Here is a 12,599-nt window from a genome sequence, read left to right on the forward strand (position 1 = left end):
ACATTGTAAAATGTAGCTACACTTTGTTTCCCAAACTTCTGAAAATGATTAAATTTGAAGACTAGGATCTAGGCTTCACAATAGATTAGGACTTTTCTCATTTTTATTTTGCTGTGAAATTACGTTATGTCCAAAATTATTATTTTCTTTTTCATTCTTTGTTAGGCTGAAATAAAATATAGTATACACTTTTTCTTTCAGTTTATGATCCGGAATAGTACACAAGTTTTAAGTGCAAAAGAGCTTCGTGAAGTGGATAAAGCAACTTTAGAGGTAGTTTTGAGAGAAGATGGCTTGAAACTTGAGTCAGAATTAGAAATATTTGAAGCTGCACATCAGTGGGCAATAAAAGAATGTGAAAGACAAGGGTTGGAAGTTAGTGGAACAAATATGCGAGCAGTTCTTGGAGATCTTATGAAATATATAAGGTTTCTGACACTCATGCCTGAAGAATTCTCGAAAACACCTGTTCTGTCAGGCATCCTAACGCACGAAGAAATACGGTCTATGTATATGTGGTTCAATAGTGGCGGAGCTTTTCCACCACCAAGCACATTGTGTAATATTTATGATCACCGCTTGAAGTCCGGACAGACACTACAAATAGCATCCATTCTTTTGCCTCGTAGCTATTATGGAACAGTAAAAGTTCAACGCGTTTCTGATATATTTGCGTCTGTTCTTGTACGCGGTTACAGTGAAGTAGAAGAAATATTTGAGTGCCTAAATTCCATGTGTTTGATTGGTGTTGTATTGGGTGCCCAGGAAAGGAAGGAAAGTGCAGAGTGTGGTGCTTCTGTGTGCGAGAATGATGAATCTTCTGATGAAATGAAAATTCATTTAATAAGAAATTATGGCGTTGTGGAAGCATCTGCGACGTACAGCAACGTTATGCATGCTTCATACACAAGTAGTCAAAAGTGGGGCTGTGAAATCCATGTTAATTTTGATAAACAAGTCTATTTAGAATCAGGAGATAAGTTCAGTCTTGTAATTGAAACCAATAACGAAAGTTGGTATCCAAGATTTTGCGATTCATTGAATGCAGGACCCATTCAGTCAGAGAGACCAGAAAATTCAGGTTTAGTCGTAGGATTTCTTTATACAGAGTGACTAACACGGTCATAAATACTAGGAAACACATCTTAAAATGTAATGTAATATCCATGTTATACTCAATTTTATATCATGGACTGTCAGTTGTGATATATTTTTTTTCTAATCATAAATGTATATGAAGAAAGATTATGTTCGATTAGAAATCGTTTGTTAAAAAAGATTAAAAGTGAACAATTCTGTAAATGAGTGGGTTCTGATGCTTGATTTGTGAAGACACTTCGCTGGGTATTGATATAATGTCGATATGAGTTGGCCTGAAGTGTTCGTTAGATAAACATTCCTAGATAGGAAATATATAAAAGAAAAAGTGATAAATAGTTGTTGAGTAATGACTATATATTTTGGAAAAAGGTATTGTAGATTGTGTAAATATTAAATTAAAAAGTGAACTAGAAAAAATATATACTTAAAGTCAGCTAGTTCATTTACAACGAAGATATACAGAATAGATCGGTAATGTTTTATATCGTAATTAATGATGTGTTATTGGATTTAAGTATTATTTACACAAAACCCACGAAGTCCTACTGACTGAGCCATTCTTTTATATTTTAAACCGTATATATAGGTACATATGTCGTTAGAGTGTCTTACGCAAGGAGTACCCTTTTCCTAAGCAATGGTTATTCCAATGACGGATTAGCGATACACTAATAGAACGATATAGTATGTGGGGTATATAATGGGTAATGTCGTAACACATGACCCTCGTTACTAGTATAAATCAACTATATTCGTAGTAAACCTTTCTTTAATTATGTACTACCAATATATAGTAAACTACCTTATGCAGAACCTTCCTTACTATCTAACGACCACTGAATATTGTACAATTAGTACCAGAATGCCGCAAAAACTTGTTACCATTTAGGTAAACCATTACTACATAAATCTACTATGACCTGTCAACAACTCACAAAATCAATACAAGACAACTCTTTCTCAAATGATATATACTTCCACAAAACACTTTAACCTTCATGATATATTATCTTTTATATACAACCCTATGTTCGATTATTATCTAACTTCAGTTCAAACACTCTCCTCTCTCAACAAATGCAAAAGATTTGGCATGTACTGTACATTCATCCACGGTATTGATATTCATCTGTATAATGTATTCTAATCATTCTTTTAATTTCTCGCCTTTCTTTTTCTTTTTTCTTGTAGATTCTGTACTCGTTTGCTGTTATAAAATGCATAAAGAACGTACTTAAACATATTGTAAAACCGGAAAACTTCACAATGTTTTGCTCATTTCCATTAACCTTCATCAAGGGGACTAAAAAATAAATATTACGGTAAAATAGATTTATGTAGATAGTAACGTCTCTCTTTGGAAAATTAAAATTAAAATTATTTGTGCTTTCTCTGCAAGACCAATTAAATTCTTATGTTTATCTCCTTTCCTGTATTCTTAAAACAATCTCAGTGTAGGCTTACCTTCAGAATATATAGCTAACAGAATAAAAATGCAAAATAGAAAAGTCAAATTGTTTGGCAGACAAATGAGTAGCTCTCGTCTTTGACATGGGTTCGATTTGCGGTTGGGATACATATAGTTCAGATCGCCTGTCCATATCATGGTATTATTATTATTATTTAATGAGTGGAAATTTGACATTCTTATTTCATTAAAATGGTGGTGATTTATTTTTAAGTTTAGAGATTATTTTGTTGATATGTAACAGTTGCATTTATGAATGAGATTTTTGAGTTCCTTTTTATAGTAGTTAGAGTGTAGAGTTAATCTCTGAATATGAAATATGAAATAAACAAGCCATCCCGTATGAGCATATTGGGATTATAAGGCTTTCTATTATCATATTATTTACAGCTTTAGACAAAGATCTGTTACAATGTTTTGTATTTTTGTATTATTTTCTAAAGAAGTACAGTTTTATTTCTCAACCAGTACACATGTATTTTTAAGTTTTCTGATTATTTTAATGAAATATTGAAAGACAGTAGTTTTTAAGATCTGATCTTATAGTAGATCTGAAAATCCATCTTTAGATGTCTTAGCAGAGCACGACTGGTTATCTCCCATGCCATCAAATATCGTATTCAAATTCGTTAAGTTGACCATATTGAACAAATCTTCCTACTTTTGTTGTGCAGAATTATCTCTCTTCTCGTGCGTCTGTCCGTCTTGTACGACCAGTTCCTGTATTTTATTCTTCTGGGACTGGAAAGTTTCATAGCGGCATACTAAGGCAAAATGATTCAATCTGCCACACTTTAACATTGTTTTCCCCAGGCTGGACAAACTCCTTTCCTGTGATGTAAGTTACAGTAAAGACAACGAATGGGTGATGTAGATAGTGTTTGTGAAGGACATGAACTTCAACTTGCACTTGAAGCCTTCCTTTCTTTACCTGTAGAGAATTTGTTTCCTAGCCTGATGCACTGTGCTTACTACATTATATTGACCATGCTTGTATAATCTTAATTGATGTTCTGTTGATTCTATGTTGACTGCAATATCTGTTGCTTTTTTTGGTACTGCAAACTAAAGAGGTTTCTGGAACTAGTTTCAGATTCTCTTTCTGATACAAAAGCTTTCAGTGGAGATTCTTGTTCTTTTATGACATCATCAGCGCTGCTTACCCTTATTTCAGGAATCTATCTCTCTTTGCTTTATTTTGAGGCGTAAGTGACGGTACTTCTACAGTAGTCAACATATCTTGGAAATTCTACGGTAGTCGACTCCACAAGAAATTTAAACGAAGCAATTGCTGAGCTGGTACTAGCTATCGGAAGAGTAATTTCCAGTGGTAATACACCTCGAGGAGACCGGAAAGTTTCTGATTTAGGGAGTGTAACACTTTCTGCAGTCTCACTTCTTGGGCCAGAACGAACCTCAGGTTCATTGCGACTTTCAATTTCGTTGGTTGATCTGTCCCTTTATGGCTCTTTCGTTTGAGCTGAACTATTTTTCAATGATGTGGATCTAACGCAATTCACGTTTGATTCCTTCTTTGGATTATGAGTGAACTTCCACAAAACACTGTAGTGCATAATACCGCATTTAAACTGAGGCTTTTGCTGTATAATAATTTTGCATTTCCTCCTTATTCTGCGCATATGACTTTTCTGCGAGCGAGATCGGCCAACAGATGTTATCTAGTTGTCTATACGCTTCTGCCCCATAGCTGTAAATAATGTAGATATCTTCCTTTCGGGTTAAGTTCCAAAGCTGGGCGTCCGTTTCCAGCTTTTTTTTTTTTTTTTTTTTTTTTTTTTTTAATTTACAGGAAATATATGGATAATTTGATCGTTTGTGTGCTTGATAATATATATAAGTTTCTTGAAAAATCTGTTTATTTGTTATATATAAGAGGTTATAAACATGGGACTATACGACGAGCGGAGGGAACTACTTGGCGCAAGGTAACCGAACAGTTGCATTGTGGGGAAGAAACAAGCATTTATGTTATCAACATGGCGAATGTACAAGGGCAACGAACTAACAGTTTTAACATTTGTGAAGCAATACGTTGATAACGAGCAAAATCTTTTAAAAATTTGTGAAGAGCACGGATTAATGAACCTAATAACAAATTGCAGAAAGTGTGGAAAGGAGATAACAGCGAAAAACCGTGGCTAAAGCGGACGTCCAACATCGGAATAAATGCCTTCCTTTCGTCTGGAATTTGGGACGCTATGCTCAAATGTTCGAACCGGTTCAAATACGATTGTAGCCGATCTGTTTTCTGCATTAAATGGAGGGAAATTCGGAATCGTAGACATTATGAAAGCATAAAAAAGCAGACTGCGTCGAAATATTTTAGCTTTTTCTAAAGGATACTAAAATCAAAGGTAACCCAGTATTTCTTACAGCAGAAAACATGGATCTTATTTGGCTATTTTATTCTTAATCTGCACTGGTACAGTTGACTTCTCTCCTTAAAATATAACATCTGTTAATCGTTGCTTATTAAATCACAATAAAATGTCAATCTCTGTATCTGTAACTCATATCTAGATCACTCTAATACAAATCCCATTCATCTATCAACAACTAAATCTTACCTTCCATATTATTTGCATATATCATCACCCCCCTCCCCCCAAAAAAATCAAGAATATAGTGCCATATAATGACATTAATTAACGCAAGAAAATGCAATTAGCTCATAAATGCTCAGTGTCCGTATATTTGTAATATCCCTAACCTCGGTTCTAAATCCCTTTACTCCTGGTCCCGGGTTTTCAACATATTCTTTTGAGGGAGTAATTAAAACTTCTGACCAGAGTATATATACTTAACTATTAAAACTAAAATACAGTGTAACGCTTTCGACTTTTATATATATATATATATAGATAGATAGATATACTTTTATATTTCTATGCTCTGAAGATACCTCTTTCAGTTAGTGTCTGTTGAAGATAACGTTAAGTTTCGAAACCGTTACACTGTATTTCAGGTTTAAGAAATAAGTGTATATACCCTGGTCAGAAGTGCTAATTATTCCGTTAGTGAATTATTTTGAACTACATAGAAAAAGAATTGTCAGTCCTAGCTCTGTTCAGATGGTTTAATTAATCCGCTTAGCTGTTAAGTAAACAGACTATATTGTGCCTATAGCAAAACACTTTGTTAAGACAAAACATATTATATTAATAGTCAAGTGTAATTAATTATTATTTCGTGTTGCTAGTTTGGCTCTGAGGTTGCATGAGCTTCAGAAGTTTAGCGTATAATAAATACTGAATTTGTGATTCCCAAAGACTGAACACAGCCAAGGAAGTGAAAGATTTAAATACTAGAAACATTTAGAAAATAATCGAATGTGTTATTTGTAACTGATAGGACTAAAGTTAAAGGGAGGGGAGGATGTCCAAATATGGGACATATTACAATCGATAGTGCATAATATGGGTAATGAGATATAGCTGAAAATTATCATTGATTTTAATATCTGTTTAACTAAAGTAACGTTCAAAGTTAATACATATATGAGAATATAGATGACATCTCGAAAATTTCCGTGCATAGGTTTCGAGAAAACTTGTCTTTATGGCGCTAAAAGAGATGTCGCTCGTTGTCGTTGGGAGTTTTCATTTTGCTAGAAAACACTGTTCATTTGGTCATATGCACGGCTTTCGAGAAGCGCACAAACAAGGAGCTGTGTGTGTTCGTGGTATAACATATATACCACAAGCACTCAAAATCCATTGCGGTGATGTCACATTATATCAGACTGTTCTCGGCACTAGCTCTTTTTTTTTCTTCTTTCTTACAATAGGTTCATCCACTACTCTTAAAACATTATACTACATTATCACCCATGTACAGACTCTCGTTAAATTGCAAATAGAACGTAAATCGGAGATAAAAATTTAGTTCGTTTAAGGAAAGAGAATAAAACGGAAATAACACTAATATATTTGCCAAAGGGTGTTCCGTGTGTGTGCTCACTGAGCACAAATTCCGTGAATTTCGTACTGGAAGAGAAATATAATTTGGGAGATAGGTGAACATTGTGTGACCTTGCTTTCATACTGTTGAAATATATACTTTAATGTTAACTCGATTAAGACACATAGTAATTCTTTTTCAAGTTAACAGCAAGGATAATTGTGCATAAATGTAATTCAAGAAAATTATTTTATCTCAACTTGTAGAAATCTAGTACATACACGAATTTAAACATCTTTCCTTTGACAAAACAGTTTTAACAGCACTTATATTGTGGTGATATCGGTGGAGCTCACTTTTTTATCTTTATTTGTCACGTCAAAAATGTAGCTATACTAGATAGTTAAAGGCAATTAAAAATCTATTCTCTTAGCACAGGTATTAACAATATTAAGTAATAGTTTTGAGTGTCAACTGAGTGGCCGGACGAACACTCTTCCAGAGGAAAATGCATGGAAGAAACAGAGATACGAGTCGTTCAAGCGAAATTGACATACATTGTATTGATATGAAAATATTATAGTGTACTTTTATGCTTAAATATTGACAATCAATTAAACTATACAAAATAGGCAGTTAGTTATAACAGTTTTCAAGACTGCTCAGACATGAACTCACGTGGCATGTTATATTCTAGTCTTGTAAGGAAGCCTTGTGAGTGTTTAATTAAAGACATGTTTTTATAAGTTTTACAAAATATATTGCAGAATTATTTCAGAGTGCACCCATATTGTAAGTGCCATGATGTAAATCACATTCTATTGTGATTTTATATATATATATAAGAATAGACACCCTAAAAAAGCCATGCTTTTCTTTCTCATTTATAGATTCTTTTTTGTTGATAATAAATTAGTGAGTACCCATTGAAATTTATCTTGTTTATGCATTATTACACTAGGTTTATGGTATTTTGTTTACAGTACCGTGCCGTGAGGGGGGCGAGCGAGGCGACGGCACCGGGCGCCGAAGTAAGGGGGCACAAAATTCGGAAGAAAAAAGGGAAAAGGAAAAATTACTTTGAATATATGTATAGGGCGCTGTCGTATACTCTCGCCCCGGGCGCTGATTTTCCAAGGCACGGCACTGTTTGTTTATACAGTATTTTATGTATTAATTATGGTAAATAATTGTAATCTAATGTACCATTCAATATAATATAAACTACAAGGAAGGTTTCGGTGAAGAAACAGGAGGTGTGAAGAAGGATTGAACTGAACTGAATTGTAGAATAAGAGTGAAATGTACGTTTAAACAACAAGAACTGAACATTCATGTAATAAATTTATTATTGATAAAATATTTTTTGTCTTTTTTATTTAAAAAAAAATGGGGAAGAGTAAATTTCTTGTAAAGTTTACTTTACATTACACGATTTCGCAGGTATTAATCACATAGTCTTAGTTCAAAAAAGCTTTTCATGTTCTGTAGAAAGGGCACTGTTTTCGAAGGAAATTACAAGCATGAGAAATATCCATGTGTGTGGATAGTTGACATTCGTGTATGTACATGCTGTACTTTATTATTATGATAATTTTAAAACAATTTTAGTTAATTCGAGACATAATTAAAACTTCTTAAATAAACTCGGATACAAATGTGCAGGCAGTGTTCGAAGTGAAAAAAAAAAAAGAGCAGAGGCGTTATGTTTTATTACAATTTTAACTCTACATACCGGCTATCTAAATTTTGAAATTCAAAGAGGGTATGTTTTCTAAAAGCTTGGGCGGAGTTATGGGGGGCATGGAAGATCATTGCCCTCTCCCCAACTTTTTGACAAAAATTAAAAATGCTACCTATAAGATGGTCACCTACCGAGACCGACCAAATGGTCTGCCCCCCCCCCCCCAGCAGACAATTTCTAGCTGCGCCTATGCTTAAAAGATTGCATTTCTATTTACATATTGACCTAAAACCACTGGAAAGTTTCTCATTAGAGTTACGAAAGGGGGGGGGGGGGTGGCGTGGAGAGACTTTGATCCCTCGTCAACAACTTTCTGAAAAAAATGAAAAAAAAATATTCCCTTATGTTGTATTATACATGAAAATGCTGAAAATGCTCAAAAACAGTGACGTGACGTGACAATTTAACGATTGTTGCTGATACTACAAGTAACTCTTGTTTCTCAATAACAGAAAATCTAGTACTCACTTTTTCTTTCAGCGTATCAGCCATTTCAAACTATAGGCATTGACAAAGTGGTCAAATTCCACTTCATTTACTCTTGACCTTTTAGAACAATGTGGCTCTTCATGTTCTTTCATTTTTTACTAAATATAATTGAAACTATCTCTCAATGATCTTAGATATTCTTCAAAGTCATTTGTTTTCTTTCTGCAGTAACCTACATCATGAACTTTCTTTCGTAAGATATTGAACAAGATTTCTTATCTTGATGTTATAACAGAAAACAGTTCAAGTAAAAAATTGAAGTCAAAACTTTGAAAGGTTTGATAGAATTTTGCTACACAAACTCTGGTTTGAGAACCCTATTCGTCGGTTTTATCCATCATGGATTTAAAGAGTCCTAACAGTTCATCTTTAAAGCTATACAGCACATCATTTACCCTACTCCTATAGTTCCATACCTTATGTTTGAGACTATTGGCGTACTTTTGTTGACTACATAATCTACAGCATTTGTTCTTTTTGAAGACTTTGAGAAAGAAGAAGCAAGTCCCAACACAATTTAAAAAAAAAAAAAAAAACTTGTACCCTTTTCCAGTAGCGTAACTTGAAACTTCAGTGCCCCCGCAACCTTTAGTTATGCGCCCTAGTTTCTATATATTTTGCGCCCCTGGAGCTCGTGCGCTCCCCGCCGCGAGGGGTGCTATTTACGCCTATGCCCTTTTGTATAATCAACGGACTTTTCTAAAACTAAATTAAGTCTATGGGCATAAGAATGAAAATATAATTAACAAGAGGCTGCAGTTCCCTACCTCACCAACCATAACTGGAGTTTCATCGTATGTTTGAGCAACAAGTTTTCCGTATTGAAAATTAGTTAGACAGTGAAACTGCGGCACGATGAAGACGATTGTACAGTTCTTTTTCAACACATCAAACAGCATCGAAGTCCAAATTCAACTAGTAGGTTAGCGGCTAGAGTTGGAAATTTGTTGCATCAAAAGTTTTCTATACTAAATTAAAAGCAAAATATTTTCAACTTAATTAGCATAAATCCTAAATAATAATAATTACTCGAATTGGAAGGAGCGCGGGCAACACCTCTGCTTTGCTCTAATTATCATTACTATTCCCCCTTGCTCTTGAAACAGTTCCCATATAGCACAATGTGTTTCATCAATAGGCATTTCTGTATATTTAATGACACTTTAGGGACTGACAAGATCTTTGCTCCTTCAGGCATGAGACAACCATCTAAATTTATATGCTGTTTAAACAGAAATAAAATCTCAATTAAAAAAAATAAAATAAAATAATAATAATAATAATGCCCATAAGCTCAAATTAACATTCAATGAGAAACTTTATTTTGAATCAAAGTAAACCTATATTAAATTTTTGTTAGAACATCCTATGGAATATATTCTTCTTGTTCACTGTTGCTGTATTATTCAAATTTAAAGATAACGTATTAACATACAAAAGTTGTGTAAAAATGATAGATAAACATATAAATAATGCACTGGAACATGTTTCCAGTAGCATGCGTTAAATGCTATTAGTATCAAAAACCTGCTACTTATATTTGTCCGAAATTGTATGCTGTTAAGACAATGAAATAACCTTATGAATACTGAAATTACAGTAAAGTTTCTATCCTTTAGAATGGGGAAGCAAACGAAACAGTATAGTAGAATTACCGCCCGCTCGATCCTCTACAGCGAGAGGAGAGCGAATAGACTCCTAAGCGGGCGGTGAGTAGAATATATATGTTGATGATATTCTAGATTCTCCTTGTTTTGACAGGGAACGTTCCTATTTTTTCCTGTTCCACTCAGCCGAATGGTAACATAAGGACCATTCCGAAAGTCCAAATACGAGTTCATAGGATGCTTCTCGCTGGCACACTGAAAGGTGCTTCTGGAGTGAATGACCGCTATCGGGGTTCGCGTTACCTCTGAAATCCTGCGGTATTAACAGTATGCTCCTATTTGGTGTTGGCATGTTGCACTCGTTCACAATGTAAATGAAGCATAGGCCATCCAAACTTAAAAAAAAAAAGAAAAAGAAAAAGAAATGAAAAAGGAAAATGTAAACATCTTCCCATGTCGATAATGAAATTTGAAGATATATGAAAACAACGAAAAACTGTAATATTTTTACCGTTACCGCCGGTAACAGCGGTAATACGCACTACACGTCCCTGCTCAGAAAACAAATATTAACAATTTCCTGAGGGAAAGCTCCCGGATCCTTCACTCGACTGAGGAGTATTCCAAACTCTCGGAAGAATAGTTCCCGCAGACAATCACTAAATCTGCTCATGCTCAAAACACGACATTTATATGAATTAAGATAAGACACACACATACATACGAAAGTAACAATTCAATATGGCACATCAAAATATAAACTAGATGAACTTCTTTAAAGACACCAAATTTTAAAAGCAAAAGCTAGGAAACAAGTAACAAAAATGTCGGTGTTGTAAACTTAGAAATTATTTCTACATAAGAAATATAATCTTACGTGCAAAGCTATTCGTCAAGCACTGTGTATAAAAATGGATTTATTAAAGGTATTTAACATCTACTCTCCCGTGACTGTATGTTTTGATCACAAAAAAACCACAGGCGGTATGCCTTCATCACCGAAAAACCACACCGCATACCGTCCCACTTCGACCACTGTGTGCAGGCATTGCAATAAACAGATTTCTAATTACAGTGAAACCTGTCTTTAGCGGAATCGAGTGGGACTTGCAAAAATTTCCGTTAAAGTCAGATTTCCGTTTAGTGGAGATAGACCTTTCCTTTGAAAAAAAAATATACATGCTTATAAAGGAGCATACTGAGAAAATATATTGCTGTACGTACATTGTTCGATTACAGTACTTCTTTCATCTACGAATAAATACACACAATAAAATAAAATAAAATGAATACAAAATATACTATGCACACGTTTTCTTTATTTTTCTAATAGCCAAGCAGGGTTTTCTGTGTACATTGCTGCTTGGCTGCTTGCTTTCCGCATACACTTTAGCCTGAGAAATTATACTAAGTGAATCAGAATCATTTTTCCGTAAGGCAAATTTTTGCAGTAAAACTTCTGAGAGCATCTTGATATATATTTATTCTACACTCTTCTTCGAACTCGGTATCTTATTCCTCTTCTTCCTCTATCTCGTTTTCTTCTTTCCGACATTCCGAATGGTTCTTGATTAAGTTGCGGGGATTAAAGACAATTTCTGGGGGTGAATATGAGTAGTGGTTGGGGAAGGTAAACACTGTCCAGAAATATTTAACAAAAGAACGAACATTTTATCGCAGACAGTGTAATGTATATGTCTCACAAAATGTGTAAACATCTTCTAAACGCTGTAGTCCGGAACTCAGAATTTTCCGTTGAATGTTTATTTTTCTTTCCGTTGTCCGCGTAACACAGTTTCCGCTTAGTGAAGGGACTTTTACACGTTTTGTTCTCCAAAATTCATGGGACCATGAAATATTTCCGTTCAAGACAGTTTTCCGTTTAATAAAGGGTCCGTTGAAGACAGGTTTTACTATATATATATATATATATATATATATATATATATATATTAAATTGGTGATGTTAGAAAGCTTTGGTTTATAGCTTTTTAATTGAGTATAGCAAGTTTCATACTTCAATTTGACGAGCTTGTGAGCAGGCCCGCTACCAACCACAGAGGTTTGGGGGGGGGGGGCAAGTAATTAAAAATTCTCGTAGAAGTATCTAAATTGTGATTTTTGTATTAATAATTGCATTTTGTATTGAGATCTGGAGGAGCCATGAAAACTTTAGGGGGGCCAGCCCCCCCCCTCCTCTAGTTGCGGGCCTACTCGTGAGGTACTGAATTTTTCGCATAAATTATGTCCCCACTCCTTCCTTTATATT

General features: G+C 34.4%; 1 protein-coding gene across 1 annotated transcript in view; it reads left to right on the top strand.

The window, feature by feature from the left end:
- The window catches only part of LOC145672482 (BTB/POZ domain-containing protein 6-like), a 38,637-nt gene extending 32,911 nt beyond the window's left edge, over nt 1-5,726 (top strand). Inside the window, exon 5 of the mRNA XM_081741645.1 lies at nt 202-5,726. Coding sequence (XP_081597771.1) covers nt 202-1,113 — 912 coding nt within the window. The 3' untranslated portion in view covers nt 1,114-5,726. The remainder of the gene's footprint in view (nt 1-201) is intronic.
- Nucleotides 5,727-12,599: the final 6,873 nt, after the last annotated feature.

The sequence above is a fragment of the Thermobia domestica genome, chromosome 2 (assembly GCF_964235325.1).
Source record: "Thermobia domestica chromosome 2, izTheDome1.hap1.1, whole genome shotgun sequence".
NCBI classification, from domain to species: Eukaryota; Metazoa; Arthropoda; class Insecta; order Zygentoma; family Lepismatidae; genus Thermobia; species Thermobia domestica.